Genomic DNA, 27251 nt, shown 5'->3' on the forward strand with positions numbered 1-27251 from the left:
AGTCGAAATAGTTTTTGCTGGCAAAATATCCTTCCTACGTTGGTAATTACTTGCAATAATTTTATTAAAAAGCGTAATAGGTATGTATTGAAAAACGGGATTCGAACCCGCATCGATCTCGATCGAAAACTTGCAAATATCACATTATGATTAACATAGATACATAATACAAATAAATTATCATTTATCATTTTAAAACTAGCTTTCCGCCCTCTTCATCCGCGTAATCTAAGAAAAAAGCTATATATAGCCCCGTCCTCGATGGATTTCCGGGATAAAACCTATCCTATGCCCTTTCTCAGACCTCAAGCTATATCTATACGTAGTATGGAATCTGTCATTCAAAACGGTTCAGGGATTAAGTCGTGAAAAATTAGACAGCGCTATTTTCGCATTTATAATACACTAGCTTTCCGCCTGCGGCTTCGCCCGCGTTTTCAAAGAAAAACCCGCATAGTTCCTGTTCCCGTGGGATTTCCGGGATAAAACCTAGCCTATGTTACTCGTGGATAATGTAGCTTTCGAATGGAGAAAGAATTTTTAAAATCGGTCCAGTAGTAAATGGGCCTATTCATTACAATCAAACAAACAAACAAACAAAGTTTTCCTCTTTATAATATTAGTGTAGATATTACTTAGGATATAATAGGATGACTTTTCACGTTGTAGTTACTGTATTTTTACACAGTATATTCTCTAAGTTATATTGTGAAAATTTACTCTCTCTAGTAGAATCCAAAAGGTAGTAAGGGTATAAATAAAACAAAGGTGTATTCAGTATGCTTCCCTTTTATTTTATCAGGAAATATTTTCATAATAATATAGTAGAGGTACAGTACAGTGCCATACAACTTGTGATACGCTGGAACCTATCTAGCTGACCGGCTTTCTTCAAACATACAAAATTAACAAAACTCAGTCATCAAAAAAATGTTCAATTTCACTCATTCAAGCTATAGTTGTAGCCCTAATCGCTTTAAAGCTATCGTTTCAAGTACAAACCGAGCTGTCAGCACAACTATAGCTTAAATTGACATCTCTAGGTTACAATGACATTTATAAATAATGTTGCCATAAATAATCTAACAAACGTTTTATAAAATTCCACAATGAGCCTACGTAAGTGCATCTAATTCTACCCACAATCGATACATAACAATTACTTGGTCGTGACAACGTTACAGAAATATAAAACAATCGTTACGGAAGATATTTGCTTATTGGCAACACAGACACAATGGTAGAAATTGATACATTTTTGTACGAGCAACACATCGTATAGGATAGAAAGCGGTGGCCCACATCTCGCCAACGCGTACTATATAAACAGACTTCAACATGTCTACACTACTTACATTCACAACTTCTTAAAAACTTTCAACTATACGACATAGTACGAATTATTTGTACCCACATCGATATCATTTATGCTAGATGCAAAGTAACATGTAACATTATTTGTATATACTCATGATATGGTTGTAAATTACACATGTTTTTATGATCTTATTAGCACACTATAAGTCAATCATATTATAATAATCGTAATGAGCATTGCATTACAATTATTGTATACATATAAGTGTCCATATTACGAACATAGCTAATACCTACATTTACAAGTGTATCAGCATGATCCAACAAAATATAAATATTATAAAACTTTAAACAAATATACAACACAATAATTTAACATCATCGTTTGTTCAAGGAAGGACATTACTTCAAACATTATTTAACAACTGAAGTTTAGACTATCTAGATAACTAGCAATATAATCAGCTACACACAACGCTATATTTCAAATACGATCTGTTTTATACGCATGATATGAAGTGATTGTACTTAAGGATAATCCGCCTAAACTAATATGGATAACGTTTTAAACAGAAATCGTTTAAATTCAAATCAGCAATGGCATATCATAAATCTTTAACAAAAACATATTATCAAAACAATTTGCGCATACGCATTGCATTATTATGAAGGTACAAACTTATGATTCGCGTGATGAATATAATATTATTCCTGCCAACATTCTATGCAAATATATAATGGACACGTTCCTTTTGTAATTTATAGCATTTAATTAACATGTGATTCACAATTTACGATCATACATTTTGTTTTGTAATATAAAATCTATGGGACAGTTTTTAATTTCTTCTAAATACAAATCTGCTAAAAGCTATTTGGATAATATGATCAATGAACAATTTCTACTAAATTCTACTATTTGGACTTTTTTACACTGGCAACTACATATAGAAGGATAGCACATAATTTTAGCTAATAAAATATTTCATATCAACGGCAAACAAACTTGATGACTAATGAATCTAAATACTCTCATTACATAAAATATTTAATTTTGAACAATAATAAAACCACGTAACAATAATTTAACATGTTTCGTTGCACTTATTAGATACATTGAATAAACTGTAAAGAAGTAAACATATAGTACCAAATAATTACATCACTTTGAATATACTTGTAAATTACTAAAGGCAGAATAATATGTAATATTTATGAAAATATGTGAAATAAATACTGATAACTTGCACGTGTCCTTGTACTCATGAGAGGACTAAAATTCTTTATAAAAATCGATATTGTCGGTAAATATTGAGCTAAGCGTAACCTTTTATCGTGTATAAAGGAGGCAGGCTAAGGCGCGCGGTTTAAATAAAAAATAAAATAGAATAAAAACAAAATACTTACATTAAGAGAAGCGTAGAGAAGGCACAATCAAATATTGTGGAAGCCAAATCTTTAGGCATTTTCGCAGTAATAAGAACACAGTAATTAAAGCACGTTATTTATATTTTTTACTGACATATTACTTTGTGATACTTTAGATTTATGGCAACAATGCTCAGGAGAAATAGAGTTTTTAAATTGAGCGGCCATTTGATGTTATTTTTCGGTAAATTAAATTATTGGGACATTTAAAATTAATGTAATATGAAATAAGTGGTCAAGTGGATAAGTTCCGCGAATCGTCATGTTGAACTCAATCCGAACATCACATTTTTATTTAAACTCATATAAAAACATTAAAAACATGATAAGAAAGATAAGAAAATAAATTGTTATTACGTTTACTTCCATCGAAGCATTTGGAAAATTACAAAAATAATAAATTGTTTACCTTTGTATGCCTTATTCTCGTTATTAATTATAAAATTACGTAAATGTATCATCTCGTGTGTAAGGGAGAAGACAATAAAAAAATGGGTAAAAGAAAAACCATGGAAAATGTAATGTACGGACACCTTAGCGTTTCCTTTATTTATATTATATCAAATTTATTTATAGCTTTAAATACACATATACACGTCAACGTTGAGAAATAATATATTATTCACTATCATTGAAAAGATACATTATTTTGTTAACAGACAAGGATCGATCGGGCTACGCGGACCGTAATATTGTTATCCTATCCAAAAAATAACATAAATTGACATAATTTATAACTCGACCGTCATAAATCTTATATTAGAACATAATTTAAGCGATAATTCGATTTTTAAATACTGGCAATACTAAATTAAAGTTGCGTCCGCGCAGTCCGAATACAAACAACAGCGCCTAAGAAAGAGATAACAACATTAGGATAATACCCATAAACACGTTGGTATTTTAATAGTTACAAGTTTACAATTAACCTAACCACTAGGCTTGCGGAGACACAATAGGGTTGCCAACGTGGAATTTGGTAGCTTTTAGTAGTAATTTTTTTTTTAATTTTTGGTAGTTTTTGGTAGTCATGTCTCAGCAAGCGTGCAACACTAGTATATAGTTATTGTACCAGACGGCTTACGGCCCGTGCGCACATAAGCGTGTAAATCTACATAGCTATCAAGCTAACTACAATTCTGGTAAGAAAGTTTACAACATTAAACATAGTGAACGCATAAGTATTCAATTTTTTATTATCTATTATCCACAGCTTATAATTAGCAAGAGTATTAACGATTACATATTGGGAGACTCGACATTTACAACGGCATATAAACGTTACGGGAAGGCGTATGAGATAAAAGTGTGGTTGGGGGCCATTATCTGTCTCTTTCTAACACTCTTAAAACTGTCCTATACTGGAGCGAGAAACAGGCTTTCTCTCTCTTTCACTCAAAATGTCAAACTGACAAAATTCCCAATAGCCTTACCCTTAATATTAATACATTTGACATTATGATAAATGATTGAATGTAATGAAAAAAGTACAATGTATTAACTATTGGATATTTATGAAAATCGATTGTTTTTGTTTTTTAACTATATTTAGACTGTAGTTTAATACCAGTAGTAGTAGTATTTAAACACTTTAGGTGATATGTGTCCCAAATACAGAAATAATCCTCAATATCCAATAGTTTAAGATACAGTGGTGACATCCCGTTCACTCACTATCATTTAGAAAGGGACAGCAAATCAATTGCACCTCTTATTAAGAATAAATAAACAATCTCGTATTTATTTGATTGTTCGGTGGTTATTCAGGTTTCACATATCTTTGGGCGTTATAGGATTACGTTTAATTAGAAGCAGAATTTGTATACATTATTTAAGAATGTATTCTATAACAAGCTTTAATAAGTTTAAAATTGATAAATTACAAAACGCAATCTCGTATTCATTGAAAAATAACACTTATATAAACGAAATAAAATTGAATTTGGACTATCAAAACTTGCAATAGAAGTACAACTTTTTTGCACCTTGTTAACAAGCAACTTTTGCACGTTATTATTTTTAAAAATTATCAAATTACTTAAAAAATGATACGATAAAATAATATTCAACATCACACATTTAAAAATAAATCAACAATCATACAATAAAATGCAATTATTCACACGCCGTATAGTTTTTCATAATAACAGCTAACAGATTATACTATATTATATTGAATGAAAAAACTGACAAACATCTGGAGTGTTCTATTGCATGAAAAACTACACGGCAATCTAAACTGAATTTATACAAATAATATTCTTTATATACAAAATAATTAATAATAATTAAAACTAGCGGAGAGTGAATCACTATTGAACGAATGCATATATAACTTGAGTCAAATCCAACGTTATTGGGTTTAAAATGCAATGTTTTTTCTAATAAGTAGAAATTAATTTATGATTTGTATAATCTATCTATGCATTCGTTCATCAGTAACACCTCCACAAAATAGCTACCTAACATAACGGTAATAATATAATATCAATAAATAAACATCGACACATACGACCGACGCGTAAAACAATATTATTAATCGGATATTTCACACTAGCTACATGGATTGTACATAAACGATTAGGCCTTAAGCAGAAATTTTTAATCCCGCCTATATATTAACTCGACAGTAAATAAATGCACACTGCCAAAGACGCCCAGAGACAAATTTAGGGATATGACTAGTGGTAATCCTACAGCTAAAGCCAATACTCTGGAATGATCGATCCGACATTGCGTCGAACAAAATGAGAAATTCGTTAGGGTCCCTCTGAGGCAAGACACGACACCGCAAGAACTCGAGAGAACTAGTTTTGCTGTGTTCGCCCGGTATCCCCTAGAGCCAGCCAGACCATTTGCCGCGGGCCCATCTCGAGGGTCACTTCTCTTGTTTGGAAAGAGCTAGAGCCAGCTGTAACTCGGCTTCCTCTTGCCGTCTTCTAGCTTCTGCTTCGTTTTCGAGCCGTTTAGATTCAGCGGCTGCCCAGGCCCATTGCTGTTCTTCAGACGGTAGGAACTCAACGCTTCGAGCTTCATTCGATTTCTTCTTATCTTTTTGCTTCGTCCGCCCGATCCCGCCTATCGTGTGTACGAGGGACTTGGCGTATTTCACCGGTTTCGGCGACTTTTCCTTCTTAATGGGCAGCGTGTTGGTCGGCCACGTTTCATTGAGGTTTTTGTTCGTATCTGTGCCCCATTCCGTCGCCCAGTTGTCAGTTTTGCTCGCCCAGTTGTCTGTAGTTTTGTTCGCCCAATTGTCTGTTTTCGAGTCTATGTTTTTAGTGTCTGTGGCCCAAGCATCTGGTTTGGACTGGCTCGGTTTATTCCAGGCGTCGTCTGGCAGCCAGTTATCGTTGGGCCAGGCGGCCCACGAGTCGTTGTTATTTGTCGCCTTAGTAAAGGGATCGTAGGCGACGGGGGGTGCTGAAACTCGGCCGCTGATACGTTCCGGCTTCGAGAACGTTCCATTTAAGTTGGAAGACGGGGAGAAGAAGTCATCTTTTTCAAAACCAGCCACCGATGTAGACCGGGCGAAGGGATCGCGCTTGGAATCCGTGACGTCAGCGAACGGGTCCTCTATATTGAACGGATCTTCGTATCTGTAGTCTTTGAAGGGGTCCTCCGTGAAGTCGAGCGGTTTGCGGTCGGTCTGGTCAACAAAGTGTGTGAGTGAGGGGGTGAGGTACGTGTGTGGGGGGTTGGGGGGGTGTACGGGGGGAGGATTGAGGGGGGTGAAGGGGTGTGGGGGGGGGTTGTGTACGCACATGTCGCCGCCGCCGTCCGCTTAGCGCTGCAATGTGGGGACAAGCACACGAGCCGTGGTTAGCGAATGTTAGTGTGTGGTACGATGGTATGACGCACAAGATTGCGTATATCGTGACGTTAGACGGTTATTAAAGCTATGATTTATGTATTTACCTTACTATCGTAATTTAACTAATAGTTTTTTTTTTTCAGCCATTTCTAAAAAACATGAAATCGCTTATAATTCATGAACAATTTTTTTAAGAAAACTTTTAACTAATTTCAAATACTCAAAAAAATTACAGGAATTTAAAATTATAAATATTAAAGATTCTATTAATTAATAAAAAAACTACATTTGAATAAAAATTATGCACTGTGAGACAGTATTCTCATCGTCTCAAAAGATGACAAGTTAATTGTTGCGCTACTCTAAAGTTTACACTTAACGTCACAATATACAGAAATATTGAAAATATTTACAAAACACTGACAGAATTTATAAATTGTTATTAATAATAGTTTTAACATAAATAAAAATAATATATAATAAAACAAAAAATAAATAAATAAATACAACTGGCAAGACAAATATAAAAAACAGCAAGCTCACGAAAAATACATGCACATTTAAATGAAAACAAATGGCAAATCAAATGCTTGTCCCAACAAAGCTTGAAGCTCAGTCGAAAAAAATACAAAAAATAACGTTTAAAATAAAAAAAAAAATCTACAAATCATAAATCTATGGCAACGTAAATAAAAACTACAATATAAAATCATGCGTATGTCGACATGTGTGCACACTAGAATAAACGAGAATGGCATTTAACACAACAGAGAAAGTAAATCGTGATAAATAACGTATCCGGCTCGAAGGACCAATATTATATGCCGGAATAACCTAATCGATTCCTACGGATGTTTCAAATTTGAATGTTTGTATTTTTAGATGGAAATATATTTTTTAAAATATAATAAATTAAATACTGTATTTTTTATGTTGTGAAATAAGATGTATTTTTTTTTTCTTTTTAAAGTGAAACTTTTATTACATCGTCTCAAACTTTTTGGTCTGTGTAGCGCATGTCGCGTGACGCACGATACGTACTATAACTATCGTACAAATATACGATAATTTTTAGTTAAATGTGAATAAATAATAGTGTGAAAAAAAGTTTCATTTTTACCGTGGTTTCATAAAACCACACATTTTTCAAACTTTCAACCCTTATTTAAAAATGAATTTATGATAAGCATACGTCTTGTTTTAACTTATTTGGTATATTTTTTTATAATGTCACGCGCGTATTTCTCCAATATTAATAAAGAATTTCGCGAAATTCTACAATTGGCTTATAATTTTACTTAAATGTTAACTTAATTTGATTTACTTGTCTTTTTATTACTGGTAAATTATACCAATAGCAAAGTACATACAAAAAATGTATTATTTTTATAGGCTATTCCGACAATAACATTAAAAAACGGTTTATTAAAGCACGTCGACTATCCATACAAATGCCATTCTCAACGCCAAAGACGTGCATTATTCGAGCAAAGCTTTACGTACATTGTAGTTTTACTTTCTCTGCTGCGTTAAATTTAAAAAATATAAAATAATAATTAGCTATAGAAATCATCCAAATCTATCGACAAAACGAGGCTTGAAGCTATTAAACATAATCTGAAAATAAATTCGTATTAAATAAAATTCTAAATAAAATAAAAATAATCAACACTTGGATACTACTTGAACTTTTTACTGACTCGAATTTGAAAATTACAGAAGGATTATCTCAATTATAAACGAAATGTTAATTAGAATGTCAAAAGTTTTAAAAGAAGTTTTCTTTTAAGATTTCTAATAAAACTAGAAAAAATTACGAGGTTATACAGGGTGAAATTTCGGGTAGATATTGATTTATTTAAAAAAATCAAAATTCATAAAATCATTGTTACCAAAAAAACAAAATCCAAAAACATCGATCGTCTCTAACAGTTATATTACTAGTTGAGGCGATCGTCGTGTCTAAATTGTTTTGTATTTATATATTGTTACCAAATAAACGATTTTTATTTATTATTTATTTACTTATTTATAGCTCACAAAAACTCCAACCTGTACACACCCGAATCAAATCAAATTAGATTTGATTCAATCAAAACACATACCTTATTCGGCGGGTTGGGGCGCGGCGGCGCGGGCCGGGGCGGGGGGGTCTTGTGTCGCTTGTTGCTGTTGCCCGTGTTGCTGTTGTTGCCCATGTTGCTGTTGTTGCTGTTGCTCATGTTGCTGTTGTTGCTCATGTTGGTCACGTTGCTGATGTTGCCCGGGTTGCTGGCGTTGCGCGTTGGTGCGTGGAGCACAGCGAACGGATCGGATTCCCACGCGCCCTGGAATACGTAATTATAATATGTAGTTTTATGGAAATTGCCAAAGAAATCAAACATTTTTGATGTTAAAAAGTAGCCTATAATCACGGTTTAGCTTCCGAACTATCTCGTGACGTAATGTCAATTTTTTAACATTTTCTGATGAAATTCAAATAAAGATATTTTATTTAGGGCTGATTTTTCAATCGTTGGTTAAAACTTATTCATCGAATAACGTATTAAACTATCATTTCAATAATTATGTAATTGTCCGTATTTGACAGTTTACAGGTGACATTTAAATTGTTCGTGAAATACTTTATTGGACGGATAAATTTTAACCAAGGATTGAAAAATCGGCCCTTAACAAATAACATACGGCCAAAAAAATATAGATAATGCTTCCTGTTACCATGTAAAATTATGTAATTATGTAATCCCCATTACGTACGTTTGAAGTAATGTAATCAAGTGTGATTTGACCACGAGTGATGTGACCACGTGTGATACGATCACGTATGATGTGACCACCTATGATTTGACCACGCATGACTTAACCACGTGTTGTGTATAGAGATCACAAGTTACGTATGTGAGCACGTCTGATGTGATCATGTACGCTATGTCCTTAGATTCTCAATTCACTGAGTAGATATTATCCATTTTGTACAGTGTATGTGAGATATAAGTTAATTTTTTCTTTTTTTTTCATGTTTTATGTACTAATGTGTATCGGTACAAATAAATGTATTTTCGTTAATTCTATGATTATAACTCACATCGTCGCTCTGTTTCTGCGTGTTGTCAGCGAAAGAGTCACCGGCGAACGGATCTGCGTTCGACGAGAACGGGTCGCTGCCGAAACCGTCCTGTAACATTACATTATTATAAATAATATTTTTTTAAAGAATAGATAAAATTCGATCTCGAGGCGGAAGACGCAGGTTCGAATCCCGCCTTGATCAAATTTTTTCTATACTTTAAAAATGTCTCAAAATAATCTAGGCAGTTTATCAACAGGCTGCAATCTCGCGATTTACAATATCAAACGGTAATATCTATATTACGGTGTCAAAAATTTTATTATTTCACTTTTATAGTTGCTTTTACTTCTGTCTGTCTGTCTGTTTACTAATTTTTATTCTGATAGTTCATAAGATCACTCATTTACGCGGGTGAAACCGTGTGATACAGCTAGTTATTAATAATCTATAATATAATACCTGCACAGGTTTAGCCCCAGCGGGGACGAAGGGGTCGTTGGCGGCGGCCGCGGGGGCGAAGGCCGAGTCCTTGAACGGGTCCGAGCCGAAGCTCGCCGTGCCGTTCATTGTACTGAAGTCCGCTTTCGAGAATTCGTCCTCGTCCTGGAATATGTTTTAGTTTAAAAAAATAGCACAATGTTTTGTATGACTAAATCCGTCTCGAAGGACCAAAATTTCTAAGTCTATGATACTATTTCTTCATCCATATCGGCATGATTCCAAGATCGCGGGTTGTAACGTTGATTGCAGCGCGACAAGCGGCGAAAATAAATGTTAGACAACACAATCTTTGGAATATGTCAATTACCTGCAACGGGGAGACTAAAATGTTCACCTTTTATCTGACTCCCACCCATCGTTTGCGTGCATTGCGTTCTGTTATGAGACTAAGGGCGTATTCAGAAAGAAAGATTGAAACTTGTCAACGCTGGTTCGTTCTACACAAAGGAAGCAAATTGAAGCAGACCAAAACAAATTTTATATGGCGCGCTGACCAGCGCTGACCGACGCTTGTTGAAGCTTGTCGGAACTTGTCGGCGCCGATCAGCGCTTATAAGTTTCAAGCTTTCTATCTGAATACGCCCTAACACTTTGCAGCCTATGATATATAAAAAAGCTAGATACGTTACCCGCTCTCTATTTTGGCAAGAAAAAACTCAGTTAAGTGCCCGAGTTTCACTTAGTCACGCACCATTCAGCGTCGTGGCTGGACGTTCTTTTTATATTTTAATCGGCAGTTGTTATTACGAAGTACATGAGTGAGACATGTATTATGTCTCGTGCGTGAGAGTGAAAGAGAGAACAACTGTATTGGTGATAATACGTTAGTAAGTAGGTATGTATTAATTACGCTGTTTTTTAGTGCAATGATGTTGGCGTATGCCGCGTCTACTAGTATAATAGGTCATTGTTTGCAGCACCAAACTGAACACCTTTCGGTACCCACCTCGTCGCCGCGCACCAGCTGCTGCAGGTACTGGCGCGAGAACTGCGGCTGCAGGTTCAGCACTGCCGCAGCACCGGCTCCACCCGCCTCCAGCGCCTGCAGCGCCGCCGTCAGCGAGCGGTGCTGGTCCTCCAGGTGGCTCAGCTTTATGTTCATCTGGAACGACCAACGCTTGTTCTATTTATATCGAACTATTATTGGCAGTAAAATAAATACTTATTAGAAAGCTGAAGAGTTTGTTTGAACGCGCTAATCTCGGGAACTACTGGTCCGATTTGAAAAATTATTTCGGTGTTAGATAGCCCATTTATCGAGGAAGGCTATTATGTTATTATTTATATTATCATCACGCTAAGACCAACAGGAGCGGAGCCACGCGGGTAACCCCGCGCGACACTGCTAGTACTTAATATTATTATTTATTTAAATACTTATTTAAATAAATAACATGAAATGTGTATGCACTTGTAGTAAGCATAATATTCCAACATCATTCAATCAACTGTTTCTTCATCCGTCAATCACACATACAATACGACCCTTCGACCGCTGATTCCACAAATCATCAAAATTCAAAATTCCTCATCATAAACGTTCACATTGCGTACACGCTACGTTCGCGTTCCTTAAACGTGTTGTCGGCTACACGCCTCACAACAACCTCGGCCAAAATTCATTTAATATTCACTTAAACACACACACACACATGATACTTGCTATCCTTTGTTCAGTATCCCCCTCCCTTCCTTCACTAATTGCACAATCTTCTCCCCTTCCTTTTTTCCAACCAAATTACCCCATTCCTCACACTCACCTGGCTAACAGCCAGCACGGTGCGTGCCAGCTGAGCAGCTAGGGCTTCGCCCTCCTCATTAGCGGCCTTCGCCTCCTCCTGCAGACTCCGCTCGCGCTCTTTCAGCGTGTTGGCGGCAGCGCGCCGTGCGGCCACTTCCGCTTCCGTTTCAGCGGCTGCCGCTTCCTGTGCGGACACTTGGCTGCGGAGTTTCTCCACCTGGATATTGATGAAATCATTCATTATTATTAAGTTTTTACTAACATATGCGTTATCCGAATATTATGTTTAATAAATGAATGAATGCGGAAATTTGCGGATTTTAATACAATTTATTAAGTATATCGCGTCTAAAGATCCGTAAAACTTATCAATAATGTTAACGAATAAATCAAGTTTGCAAGGGTCAATAAATCAAGGTCAAATAAGCCATTTAAATGTTTAATTATAATATAATTCCATGAAATGGAATTTCATTCCAATGAAGAGTCAATCTCACGATTGTAACAATCCTGTCATTTTCAGGATATGCAAGGTCAACGCTTTTAGTTGGAATTAAATGCAAAAAAAGTGATATTATCAAATATTACAAAGTACATTGGCAATGTAAAAATATAAAAATAAAGTTAGCAATTAACTTACTTGTGATTTCAAATCGTTCAACCTCTTTTGCGCCTCCCCTTTTTGGTTTTCTAACTGTTTTAATGTGGCCGTTAATGTGTCCAATTCACTCTGCAATAACAAAGGAAATAATTAATACGATTAACACCTAATATTTGAAGAATAACAAACCTCAATCCGTTAAATCTCAGACCATCAATAATATTAAATAACTTATTTTTAATAAACTACTAGACTCACTCTCAAAAATTGACTCAAGACAAACTCTGCTCATATAACTCAGAGTTTTGCAATAAACAATACAAGCTACTTTTAACATTACTGCCACGAAATAAGGTTTGAATTACAATGAACGGTTTGCATGCGCTGTTTGGAGATTTTCGTAAGCGATTGCGAGTCTAGTACTATGTCAATGATCGATATTTTTTCTAATGTGTACAAAGTTTAGAATAAAGCACAATCGCTTTCTGCCGTAGTATGCTTGTAGATCTATCTGTAAAACTACGCAATGGATTTTAAAGCGGTTTTTTTATTAGGTAGACTAACTTTAAACAAGGTTTTAAACAAAACGAATATGGTGATAATGATAATGGTGATATGATGTTAATGATAATGGTGATGATGATGATGTTTACCTGCAAGCTATTTGCCTCGCCTGTCTTGGTGTCGAGCTCCCGCTGCCGACTGGCCACTTCCGTCTCCAATGCAAGCCGTTCCCGCGCTAACGATTCCACTTCCCGCGCGATCGCTTCCATTTCCGGTGTCGGTTGAGGCCCGAGGGATATCGGTTCCGGTTGTGGTGGCGGTTGGGCGAGCTGTGGAAAATATATTTTAAAAATTAAATTCTGTAAATTATTTTTGTTTAGTTGCATAGATGTAAGTTGTGCTGTTTTGTTTTGATGAGATAATTGGCAAATATAAATTAAAATATGGCATTAAAATTATTTTCAACGATTTGCCACGGTTAATGTTTGGAATTTACTGCTGAATATAATGCTATATGCACACTCCATCCGACTACGTCAATAGACTAGTTTCTAAAGCTATGTACATACCAGCGCATAGGAAGGCTCGAGCCATATGACATCGTATTAATATTATAAATGCGAAAGTTTGTGAGTCCGTTTGTTACACTTTCACGCCAACACTACTGGAGCGATTACAATAAAATTTGGTATTAGTCTATTGAAATGTTACATTTTTTAGGCCTAATCTTGCGTTTTTTAGAGGACGCAATTTTATTTTTTTGATATGTAGGGGGGGGGGGGGCTGTGTTAAGTTTGTGGGGTCGCCACCCTTGCCCCGCGGCTGCCATCTTGAAAATAGCGGTTGAAATGTGTTTTACGATATATCTCTTTAACTATTTATCTTATAATGAATCAATGTTAACATTATTTGTTGTTGCAAATAAATTCTCTATAACTTTGGTCCAGTTACTTTGACGTATAAATAAAAAAAACCACGTGTGTCACTCGGGGACTGCCGCGGTTGCGCTATTGCATGCTATGCCTTCAAGCCACACCTCCGCCCGTCGGAGTGGGGAGCGTGAGGTTTTTTCGTTACGGAATTTCTCGATTCAGTCCCCGCGCTCAAGGCCCGCGATAGAAGTTATGCAATAGCTTAAAAAATTAAACGCAACCTCAAATGTAACTTTTCAATGGACTATATGTAAGTAGCTGAAGACTGAAGGAAGCTGCAAGGGGCAGCCCGGGGGGGGGGGGGGTTATCTCGAGCTGCTTATTTACCGGAGCAGCGGGTGCGGGCTGCTCGGGTGCGTGGAGCAGCTCGTGCGGCAGCGCGGCGGGCGGCGGCTGCCCGCGCAGCGCCCGCGCCACCAGGCACATGGCCGCTGTGTACTCACCGGAGCAGCGGGTGCGGGCTGCTCGGGCGCGTGGAGCAGCTCGTGCGGCAGCGCGGCGGGCGGCGGCTGCCCGCGCAGCGCCCGCGCCACCAGGCACATGGCCGCTGTGTACTCACCGGAGCAGCGGGTGCGGGCTGCTCGGGCGCGTGGAGCAGCTCGTGCGGCAGCGCGGCGGGCGGCGGCTGCCCGCGCAGCGCCCGCGCCACCAGGCACATGGCCGCTGTGTACTCACCGGAGCAGCGGGTGCGGGCTGCTCGGGCGCGTGGAGCAGCTCGTGCGGCAGCGCGGCGGGCGGCGGCTGCCCGCGCAGCGCCCGCGCCACCAGGCACATGGCCGCTGTGTACTCACCGGAGCAGCGGGTGCGGGCTGCTCGGGCGCGTGGAGCAGCTCGTGCGGCAGCGCGGCGGGCGGCGGCTGCCCGCGCAGCGCCCGCGCCACCAGGCACATGGCCGCTGTGTACTCACCGGAGCAGCGGGTGCGGGCTGCTCGGGCGCGTGGAGCAGCTCGTGCGGCAGCGCGGCGGGCGGCGGCTGCCCGCGCAGCGCCCGCGCCACCAGGCACATGGCCGCTGTGTACTCACCGGAGCAGCGGGTGCGGGCTGCTCGGGCGCGTGGAGCAGCTCGTGCGGCAGCGCGGCGGGCGGCGGCTGCCCGCGCAGCGCCCGCGCCACCAGGCACATGGCCGCTGTGTACTCACCGGAGCAGCGGGTGCGGGCTGCTCGGGCGCGTGGAGCAGCTCGTGCGGCAGCGCGGCGGGCGGCGGCTGCCCGCGCAGCGCCCGCGCCACCAGGCACATGGCCGCTGTGTACTCACCGGAGCAGCGGGTGCGGGCTGCTCGGGCGCGTGGAGCAGCTCGTGCGGCAGCGCGGCGGGCGGCGGCTGCCCGCGCAGCGCCCGCGCCACCAGGCACATGGCCGCTGTGTACTCACCGGAGCAGCGGGTGCGGGCTGCTCGGGCGCGTGGAGCAGCTCGTGCGGCAGCGCGGCGGGCGGCGGCTGCCCGCGCAGCGCCCGCGCCACCAGGCACATGGCCGCTGTGTACTCACCGGAGCAGCGGGTGCGGGCTGCTCGGGCGCGTGGAGCAGCTCGTGCGGCAGCGCGGCGGGCGGCGGCTGCCCGCGCAGCGCCCGCGCCACCAGGCACATGGCCGCTGCGAACTGCGCGCGCGACAGCTTGCCCGTGCTCCTCGTGTCGCACAGCGCCCTGCAATTATAATAATAATCATTAAAATTAATAGCATAACACAATTTATATTAACCCATTGAGCCCCAAGCGGCCCGATAGGTCCCAGACACAATAGATTTTCCATTTTCTGTGATTCCGGGGCCTGAGTTATTATATGTGGCAAAATTATTTTGTAACTTTAAAAAAATGATTCAATTTTAATACACTTTGAAGCATTTAGAAAAATTCATTAATGCACGCAAAAATCTGCACGCACTTTATGCGTACGCATATGCGTGAACGTGTGTACGTTCAATTTTCATGATAATGTGCGTGTTAATGTGTGTTCGGCGTTTTTACATGTAATAAGTATAATTTATCTTATCAACAGCTGTAAGGTACCTTTTATATTCATAATTTCTCATTTATTTTTACTAAAAAAGGTACCTTTTATATTTTTATTCAAAAAAAATAAAAATAGGTGTGCACGTGCAGATTACGTTCCATATGTTGTATATGCATGCGTGTGTATTCGTATATCTCACCATATATGCGCTAGCGTGGTCTGCGGCAGGCCCGTGTCCAAGAACACGTGGCGTATCTCCATACCGGACACGAACCCGTCCCGGTCCGTGTCCGCTGCGGTGAACTGCGCGTCGTACTTGGCGCGCTCCGCGGGGGTTATCCATTGGTTGGTGGGTGCTGGGGAGGGGGTGGACGATGGCGGCTGCAATGTAATAATCAAATGTTAATTTGGTAAATATTTACCCTGAAAAATTTTGACCAATTGTAGCGTGATAGAAGTTATGGAAAAAGAAGTGTATGTGATATTTGAAAAATAATTAATACCTATTCTAGATCTAATGTTAACATTAGATTTTTCTAATTCTTACGTATGGAGCAACAGTATTTTATAAAGACTTTATTTTTTATTTATCTTAGACGTAGCAAGCTTCACTAAATCTAACAAATTCGTAGCAGCATGCGCAGGAGCGCCTTATTAGCACCATATAGTTAGTGCACTACAGCCTGTATAATATACTAACACTATGCCAATTCAACAAGTTGCCAAAAGCAGGAAGCAAAAAGTATATTATACTTACACTAGACAAATCCAGTAGTCCATCCAACAGATTCGTACTCATAGCGGGTGCGGGGGGGTGTGGGCGGGGCGGGCGCGGTTGGGGCGAGGGGGGGCGGGAGGGGGGGCGCGACGGGGGCCGTGACGGGGGGCGGGGGGGACGGGCTCGTAGCTCGGGGGGCAGGCTCGTGGGCACGGCGTGCTTCTCGAGCGCTTTGTATACTAGGTGCATCGCCTGCGGACAACGGGAGATTCAATAATAATTTTTATAAAAGTTTTTCGTACTAGTATTCTTTTTATGTCAGAGCAAGAATAGAGGCAGGTTATTTCAAGATAATCAATATTTAAACTAGATTACATTATTCTTAGAAACTACGCTTGTATTTAAATAAGTATTTCAATTTCAGTAATAATATTTATTTTCTTTTTTCGTCTATGGTCGATTTCACAAATTCTGCATATTATTTATGTTCTGTGAAATGTAACTGAAATTTTATGAAAATTTATATAAAAAACTATCAAACGGATCATTAGCGACATTATCAACAGGTGGTTAAATTGGCCCTTAATCTTTTTAAATTTAGTTTTAATATAAAAATAAATTGTACCACAATACAACGCACTGTTTCTATTCACATTACTATTAATCACAACACTTATGTGTAACATTTACACATAGCACAAGTACATACCACAATAAATTCATGTCTATCGAGCATCCCGTCCTTGTCCTGGTCTGCGAGGTCCCAGATCTTGCCGAGCGTCTCCAGCGGCAGCTTCGACTCCATTAGCACTCCTTTCACCTGTCGACATAAATTTATTCATAAGCACTAGGAATTTTAATAGTTTCTTTACGTCAAACAGAAGTTACAGTTTAATGCGATATTTCTTCTTGGCTACGTATGAGCAAATAGATTATCTTCAAATAACTTTGAACACAGCACACATTGTTTACCATCAATTGTGAAGCTCGTTTCAAACAGCAGGCTGTCCCTCTACATCTTTTTTCAATTATGATTAGAAAAAAAATCTAAAGTTCTAAGAATAGACAAAAAAATGCTTATTCCCGGATCTATTCCACTCCATTCCAATCCATTCTTCATTTATTCCGCTCTGCCGGCTTCATACTCAAACTCAAACATTTATTTATTCAATTAGACTACTTTTAGTAGCACTTTCGAATCGTCATAACATAAGTATTTTTTAACATTTACCACCGATTCGGAAAGCAGTATCTATGGAGAAGAACCGGCAAGAAACTTCACGCTCCAATTCCCAACATACCATATAATCTGTTATCCTCATTAAAATGGTCGTTGAAAAGAGCTAGTGGCCTTTTTTTAGATCACTTGCAGATCTGGTAGCTACACTTACCTTATTCCCAGGAATCAGTCCATTACTCGGCTGCAACGAATCAAACAGCTGGCTGTACTTCTCCCGCTCCGCCGGCTTCACGCTCCAGTCGCTGAGCGGCGCGAGCGCGGGCATCGGGCTCACGCTCGCCGGCGGCACTTTCGGTAGCTCGCCCTTAAGGGAAATACCGTAAAGCCCAATTTATTAAGTGTAAGGTGCTTTTTCATCAATAATGTACGAGGATGTGTTTGTAAATAACCAATAGTATCGCTTCAAACCAAATTAAGGTATATGATTGGTTCTTTACAAACACGTTCCTCGCTAAACATCCTCGCACGTTATTGGTGGTAAAGCACACTAAGGGCAGCCGTACACGGACCGCTCGAGCAGTTAACGGCTGAGCGACTTACACGGACGGCTCGAGCGGTCGGCGTCAACTGCTCGAGCCGTCGGTTGTTGACCGCTCGAGCCGTCGCTACCAACCGCTCGAGCGGTTGATTTTTTTGACTAGTCAAGTCATTGATTTTCAGGGGGGAAGGGAGCCGTCATCGGCTCTAGTGCAGTCAACGGCTTGAGCAGTCAGTGTATGCCTCACGACCGCTCGCGAGCCGTCAACGGCACGGTGGAATTTCGTCATGCAGTTGACGGCTTGAAACGGTCGCGACGGCTCGAGCCGTCACGTGTACGGCGGTGAATGAATGCCTATAGTTCACCGCGCGGTCGCGGCTTCAAGCGGTCGGTCTCAACTGCTTGAAGCGGTCCGTGTACGGCCGCCCTAAGGCATATGGAACTATAAATTTAAAAAAAAAACATAATGCATTATTTCCGAAAATTATTTAGTTACAATAATAGTGTCGTCAGTATTTTGAAACAGCAATGCACATTCACATTCACATTCAATATCAGCAAATTAATTGTATAACGTTATATTTATTTGTGAAATTGTTCATAAAACTTATGGCAAAAATATGCCATTATTTTCATTGAGTAGGTACTTATTTTATTTAGTTAAATCATTTTTATCTAGGGTTTTATAAGAACCTCTCCTAAATACAGGACAAGTTATTAAGCTATTGCATAGCTTCTATCGCGGGCCTTGAGCGCGGGGACCGAATCGAGAAATTGCGTAACGAAAAAACCTCACGCTCCCCACTCCGACGGGCGGAGGTGTGGCTTGAAGGCATAGCATACAGCTTTACCGCGGCAGTCCCCGAGTGCCACACGTCTTTTAAATTTTCAAATTATCATAACTTACAACTTTAGGCGGCGGCGTCTCCGAGTGAATGTTGCTCATGTTTATGTCCTTGCCGGCTTGCGCCAGCGCAACCAGCTTCAACGCTACGAACAAGCCTGCCTGTAAACAAAATAATTCCTTATTTATTATAGATAAATAAATTAAAAAAAGAACGTGTGTGTCGAGAACACGTGTCCGAAGTGAAACTTCTTTGGCGAGATTCAAAGATACCAAAATCATCGCTTCCTCCATGACGTGACGGTATTGTCATGACGCGACCTTGAAATTTTACTCTCTACGCGAGAGAAGTTTTACTTCAAAAAATTGAAAGGTCAAATAGCGATAAACAAACAATTACTGTATTACAAGACAACTGATATATTTGTATACCTAATGTTGATGGCAAAAAATGTCCTTGCAACGTATTTTTATGGAATAAAACTCGATACAAACTTTTCTATAAATACATTTAAGTAGGTACCTACGTTATTTAGTTTAAAAATTTGCAATTGTGTAAATAAGACTTGTTATAAATGTATGTTTACGACTGGACTGCAAATGCACTTTTTTAACAGAATATGATGATGAGAGAAGAGATTAGCAAACTGGTCAGAATCTTCTGCAGTTATGAACCTATGAAGAAGGATGACGATCCTCCTAAACATATTCAAAATAATAGACTAGTCACTAGTTCAATATCGAAATGATCTTGAACCAGGAAGTCTCATAATAACGCTTAGCTAGCTTAGCTTTCCACCCGAGGCTTCTCCCGCTTTATCTAAAACCTAATAAATTATATTCTAAAACCTCCTCTTCCTCCTCTTGAATCACTCTATCTATTAAAAAAACCGCATCAAAATCCGTTGCGTAGTTTTAAAGATTTACGCATACATAGAGACAGAGAAAGCCACTTTTAGTGCTATGCAAACCATTAAAGCAAGGTGGAAAAATAAACAATTATTATCAATCACTCACAGTTCAGTTACGCTCCGCGTCTATAATTATCGCCTTCTTACAAGAAAAATCGATAGATGCATCGCTATTAATGCTTACGACCGACATTGTACATTCTGTTTGTTAGTTTTGAATTAAAGCTATACTTGTATTAAAACTATACTTATTTATTTTATTTATTTAGGTATATTAAACTAATCATCTTAAACTAGGTTCGGTCCATGGCTTCACTTTCGTGGTACGTACCCACCCGAATAAATAGTGGCCTATATGCTAATGTAGATTATAATCTCTATACAAAATGTCATCTTAGCTATTATTACACGAAAGAGCAACAATTATCCATGCAACCAATCTTTTTAAAAGTGAAATAAAAGTTAAATTCCACTTATTCTAAACGACGTAAAATTTTAGTCTCGAACGAATAACCTTCTGAAGTTAATTATACTTACTTGAAACTTCAACGACCTGTACAATCCAGGAAAAAACTTTCAACAAGATAATTTCGTAATTCTTAATAATAAAATAGCAGAAGTAACTTATTGGTACATCACCTAACCTCAGTATCACAAAACACAATCACTATATGCACATCTAATTACCTCTTATAAATCACGTAATACTACAAAAACCTCCACAGTAATCAGACACACCTAAAGAGCAAAAAGAACATAACCACTCCACCTCAAAGTCGAACTCAAATACAAAATAGTGAACCAATTCGTCAGTTAAATAGATAACATATCGCTATATGTAATTAAACATATAATACATCCTTTAGAGTCAATATTGTCATATTATCATGTTAATGTACCTACTATCACTGACGCCCCCACGCTATAGGTTTAAAAAATACTACTTACTAGATTTCACTAGTGGTTATGATGTGAACTTCTTACAAAGATGGTTGTGGCGCAAAATTCTCCAGTTACGATAAAACAATTTTGCTGAGTGTGGCAGAAAATATATTTGAAACATTTTCCAAAAAGTTGCAGTAAGTACTCCCTTTTTTCATGTCGCACATTTGCAGTTGACTTTTTAACAGTTGATGAAAAGATAGATTAATTTCTCGATAATATGAACAAGACGTGATAACTGCGTTAAAAACAACCGACTTCAAACTTGCACTTGCACAAATGCCCATAAAATAAAAACTACTGGGCCTATCCGAATAAAATTTTTATGGGACTAATTCGACACCATCCCGCATCGAACAAAAAGAAAATCACGTAAATCGGTTCAGAAACCTCGGAGTAATCGGTGTACATACATACCGGCCGAATTGATAACCTCCTACTTTTTTTTTGAAGTCGGTTAAAAACAATCGTTTGCTAAAATTTTACAAATCCCTAAATGGAACTGGGTAAAATTTATATCAAAACTTTCAAATACATTGCTCAAACTCGATAAATACATAACACGACCATTACAATATATACAATACAGAAAATGAAGTATCTTATCTAATTACCTTCGCATATTATTCAATGGTAACATTAGAATATTCCTCTTACTACTCTCTTCCATAACAAATGCACTAACTTAGCTTGAGAAATGATCAGATAGACTAGATTCTTCGTAAATGTAAATGTGTAAAACTGTGTCAATTATTAAATGCCCATTTGCTTGTTGATTGCTTGCCACGAAAAAGTTTGAAGCCTACTAAATTGAATGAAAATTGGGACACAGGGCGTATCCCGGATTATTCTTATCCCGCAATTTTGATCCGTTTTCATAATTTAAGAGTTACGCAATTAAACAAACAAAAAACAATAATCTATAGATAGCGATGCTTTAAAAATGACAAAAATATTATTGTTAATCGTAATAACTTAAATTACCCACTATAAACGAAGTCAAGATCAAAAGATATAGAGTCGAGAGCTAAATTAAACCTCTCAAGTTTCCTGAAAGAGCTAGAAATCTGCACAAAAACAATTCACAAATATAAAAAAATGAGGACAAACTGCGAATATTAGCCTAAAATCGTCCATTCACGCACGCTTCAAAAAAATATGGATTTCGGCAAATGCATCGACCTTATTACTGTTTTATTTGAGCCTATGCCAACATTTTATCAGGCGACTGTCTGATAGACGCAAAAATGGAGAGGTCATACATACGTTTCAAAGGATAAAAGGTCGATAGTGTAATTTGAAGGCCCTTAATGACTTCTGTAAGAAAATCGTCAAAGGTGGTAATGAGTTTTTGAATGTTTGTGCTTAAAATACATAGACGTATTTTGCTACATGCATCCTTTACGATACACATACCAGCCTTTTTTTTTTTTTTTTTTTTTTTTTTTTTTTTTTTTTTTTTTTTTTTTTTTTTTTTTTTTTTTTGTGGGGAAATCTTGCATAGATACCCACGGCCTCCGGGGAAGAGGCCGTGGGTTATGTCGGATTCCTACCGACCAAAACCCCACTGTGTTCCGTCAAGCCACATCAGCGACAGGGCCACGGGTATGTGTAGAATTCATCCGTGACCACACATACCAGCCTAAAAATTCGTAATTTATTTAAAGTCATATACTTAAACTACTTTATAATTATTGTAAATAAAAATAAATAGTCAAATATGTTTATATTTATACTGCCGGAAATAGGATAAAATTCAAATTTAGGAGCAGACAATTTGGGTAAAACCGTGAATCACCGCTAGATTATTATCAAACGAAATTATAAACAAAAAGAATGTACTACTCAATAAATTACATAAGAAAATCCATAAAATTGATTAAAAATAAAATTTTGTATGAGAATTGAGAAACAAATCTCTAGCATAGAAAGAAAAGGTTCAACATCATACAGTTTATGAATGATAAGATAAAGTTAGTTAATCTTTTAAGATAAAAGAAATCTTCAAGGCATCTTTCATTTTATCTTTATGAGCATTTCATACATCTCTGAATTTTGTTAATGGAAACTTTAATTACAATGATGATTCGAACTATTGCTATTGAGAAAATTAAGTTTGAGATAGTATAGTCTCAATAAATAAAACTATATTTATTTTAATTACTTTTGTACATTGAAATAGTGCAATACATCAGTTTCACTGATTGGTTTTCTGACCAGCCTACTGTATCCGGCCAGACCAAGACATTATTTTTCTTCATTTTCACAGGGCATCAAATCCCAGACCACTTAACCAAGGTGTTGGTCAATAGCAACTTATATTTATAGGCACAAAATACTAACCTTATCCAAATACCCTTTGCCGGTGGGATCAGAGAGATCCCATATCTTGCTGAGGACCACATCGCTAAGACGTGACTTCTTGAGGAATCGAGCTGCATCCAGCGCTTGTATCGCTCCTGTGCCATTGGGATCCACCTGCAAGTGAAGTATTCATAAATATCACGTCAACTATTGTATAATCTGCAACGATGCATATTTGTTACACAAAGTTATTATGATTTAAACTAGCTTACCGCCCGCGGCTTTGCCTGCTTTGTCTAAAACCTAAAAAATTATATACTAAAACCTTCCTCTTGAATCACTCTATCTATTAAAAAAACCGCATCAAAATCCGTTGCGTAGTTATAAAGATTTAAGCATACAAAGGGACATAGGGACAGAGAAAGCAACTTTGTTTTATACTATGTAGTGATTATCTCAATATAATAAGTTTGTGAGGATGGATGTGCATTTGTTACTTATTTAGACAAAAACAGCTGATCAGATCTGTATGGGATTTGCTACAGCAAGATAAATGTATTAGGATTAGTATGCCACTTTAACTGGCCGTAGATAAGCAAAAAGGATCCAACCCACAACATAACCGAAAATGAGTTAAATATACCAAACTGCTCGTCTAGGTCTATATTTTCGATTAGCAAAAACAATCCAAGTAAAATATGAATATTTTGACGTTAAATTGACACTGGGTACCAACCCACATGTATGGAGAAGCCATATTTTAGTTTCGTAAAAACAATCCATTCTTCTTGGATCATATTGTAAAACGCTCAGTCTAAGAAACTAACACAAAACTAAAATGTTTAAAAAAATCCAAAAGCATGTGGATCCTTTTAGATATTTAATTTTTATGATATTATGATGCAATAGATAAATCACTAAAAAGATTCAGAAAGCATGGATCTCTTTTGTTAAACTGAATTTTGTAGAAATGTATACTGGTTTAATAACAAAAACGATTCAGAACATTTGGATAGACTGAATATTATGTATTTAAAGCTTGAGGCGTTAGGCATGCATTAAGTTCACACTCCAAGTATCTTGATCGGGTCACACATCTTTGCCTTTTTTATACCGATTTTTCTAAAATAGAAGCACTTCGAAAATACCTGAAAAAATTTACGAAGCTGACGAACATGTCGAAGTAACAAAAAAAAAATTACTCGCACAACTATCGATCACGCGCTCATGTGATCTTTATTACCTTCATTCAAGAATTGCCTATAGAAGACTGTAAGGTTTGTTGGGGATATAAATTATTAAGACTGAAATCGATTGTATGCGCACCTCCATCTACTAAACAGTTTAGTCATGTTGAATTCAAGAGGAGAATACAGCTCGACAGATCAGTTTAGTCGATGCAAAAGTTGTATGTATGGGCGGGCTCGAAAGGTAAATCTTCGGAGGTATCTGATAATGATTTTCAATGACTATGGCCAAATGTTAAAGAAAAGCCCAATTAGACGATTTGGAGTCAATCTTTGACTATTTATCTAAATACTGCCTGGATTTCTATAAATCAATCCAAGGGGGCAATCCAAGACTTCATGACGATGTAGATATGGCGATGAACCGGACTTTGCACACGAAGAAGAATAGTAAATCGGATAGAATTAATATGTTTTATATAAATAATGAAAAAAAAAATTGAAAGTTAGTTGTTTTATTTACGAAATTAAAAAAAATAAGGATCTTAGTAGCAATTAGCTACTTTGAATCGTTTTTGCGAAATGAAAATTCACTTATCATAATTGAAAATAGGTTTTATCAAAAAGGATCCTAACACACATTTAGCTGAATATTTCAAGAAATAAAACTAAATTCAATAAAATTTGTTTGTAAGAATAAAATATACATTGACACACACACTTTTCCTTAAGAAGCAATTAACACAAGCAAGTCTTTATATGAACAAACACAGGTTAAACTTCAAACTTCAATAACTCAAAAGTAACATTTTGTGGGTTGGATCCTTTTTGGTTATCTACGGCCAACTAATCTGGTGTAAAAGAAATGATGCCGGCTCTGACTGGTAATATTATAAATATGAAAGTGTGCTTATTATGCTCGTTTTTATGGCTACATTACTGACCTAATTTTGATTGGATATAGTTGAATATGGAATATGTAACATGGGACTTTTCCAAAAACAGATTTCACACCTCAAGTCGATTGAATACCTTAATTTGATTGAAGGCAAATGTTCAATCAAATTAAGGTATTCAAAGTGGAATTAAAGTTTTAACATGTACAAGTAAAATGCACAGTAGGAAAACTAAAGATGAAAAGTATGTCATAAATTTACACTGAATAAAATCAATCAACCAATCAAAATTAAGGGATATTTTATAAACCTATTTCTTATGTAACATCAAAAACGAATGAAATTTGTCCAGTTAATGATAACTATTACTCTCAACTACTTCATATCTCGTTCCAAACAGCTTCAAAAGCTTTGTTAGATTGAACAAGGCATGTTCGGAGTCACTTAACCAAGTCAAATTATTTTAATGAACGAGGATTGATTGAGAGTAATCAAAGATCGTCGAGTGTATTGAGTGTAAAAGTTATGAAGAACAAAATTCTGTAATATAAATAGTTTATGCTATTTACATGCAAATGAAAGGGTTTTTAAGCTTAATGTTAATTTTTAATTTTCATAAGAAAATTAAAACTAGTACATAACTTAGTCAATCACTATCACTAAAACAAAGTCGCTTTCTCTGTCCCTATGTCCCTTTGTATGCTTAATTCTTTAAAACTACGCAACGGATTTTGATGCGGTTTTTATTTAATAGATAGAGTGATTCAAGAGGAAGGTTTTAGTATATAATTTATTAGGTTTTAGACAAAGCAGGCGAAGCCGCGGGCTGTAAGGTAGTAAATAATATAATGTGTTCAGTGGTCCAATGCATCTCACAAATCATAAACAAGGGATTTAGAAAAAGCAATATTCTTGTCAGATGAAGATAAAGGATAAATTTTATTGTGTTACTATAGTTTTATTGTCTCTAATATATATTTTCTGATCAGTAAAAATAGGATGAGGTCAATAATGAATTCCTCATATAGATGCAAATTGTATATTTGTATGATATCCTTTTAATCACTATTGACATTGATTTCAGTATCAGATCCATATCTGAGCCTACGCTTGATTTAATAATTCATTCAAGAGTTCAGAGTTACCTAATCTATACAATGGTGTTACTTATAATGTAACCATTTCTATTTCCAATTTTTTAAAGCTACATAAGTCAATTTATACAGCAAAACATGCACCTATAGGGATTAAGAATCCAAATGTCACTAATCTAATATGTATTATAAATACAATATGTACACTTACTTGATGATAATAGGCCTCGTATATAGAACTGTGGGTCCCTGCCACCTGCAATGGTTCAATCCACATTTTTGTTGATAAAATATTAAACCTTACACTATATTTTAAAAAGGTTTTATGGGTGTGACATATCTATACAATTTGTGACAGTACAACTTTTAACACCAACTTATCAAAAATCGCTAACAATGACCACGAATTTCACTACACTGTTATTTTTCGTAATAAATAAACGCAATTTTAATTATTAAACGTAAACCGTTGATTTCTAGTTTTAACTTCAGCGTAATCAGTCTACAAGTTCCCGACACTTCGACGCCGCAATTTCGTAGTTATAATATTCAGGCTGGCAACTGATTTCCATAAATCGAAAGGATATTATTAAGTGATGATTTTCAGACACATTAACATTAAATTTGCACTAAACTATTTATTTTATTCGGGTAAATTCTACCTGAGTAGGAGAAGGCAAGGCAGCCATTTTTTACATCTCCCTGTCGACCAATCAATAGAGTCCATTGACTAGAGACACTTGACATTTAAAATGATGTACCCTTTGTTTTTGAATAA

At 37.5% G+C, this 27251-nt stretch overlaps 1 protein-coding gene across 1 annotated transcript; it reads right to left on the reverse strand.

The window, feature by feature from the left end:
* Positions 1-4610: 4610 nt before the first annotated feature.
* On the reverse strand, positions 4611-27209 carry LOC123699331 (epidermal growth factor receptor substrate 15-like 1). Its single transcript, XM_045646259.1, has 18 exons — positions 27136-27209; positions 26685-26729; positions 23336-23470; positions 19203-19301; positions 17969-18121; positions 17287-17397; positions 16617-16829; positions 16059-16240; positions 15396-15552; positions 13126-13305; positions 12512-12601; positions 11891-12088; positions 11077-11232; positions 10089-10232; positions 9605-9734; positions 9317-9396; positions 8665-8886; positions 4611-6394 (listed from the first exon to the last, which is right to left on the reverse strand). The coding sequence occupies exons 1-18, from the start codon at positions 27160-27162 to the stop codon at positions 5624-5626; spliced, it is 3093 nt and encodes a 1030-aa protein (XP_045502215.1). The 5' UTR covers positions 27163-27209; the 3' UTR covers positions 4611-5623.
* Positions 27210-27251: the final 42 nt, after the last annotated feature.

This window comes from Colias croceus, chromosome 17 (genome assembly GCF_905220415.1).
Source record: "Colias croceus chromosome 17, ilColCroc2.1".
Lineage (NCBI taxonomy): Eukaryota > Metazoa > Arthropoda > Insecta > Lepidoptera > Pieridae > Colias > Colias croceus.

Coding starts and splice junctions, on each gene's coding strand:
- LOC123699331 (XM_045646259.1), bottom strand. CDS start 27,162: ATGGCTGCCTTGCCTTCTCCTACTCAG. Junction 26,730..27,135: donor CCTTGCCTTCTCCTACTCAG/GTAGAATTTACC, acceptor GAACCATTGCAG/GTGGCAGGGACCCACAGTTC. Junction 10,233..11,076: donor AGCTGGTGCGCGGCGACGAG/GTGGGTACCGAA, acceptor AACATATTCCAG/GACGAGGACGAATTCTCGAA.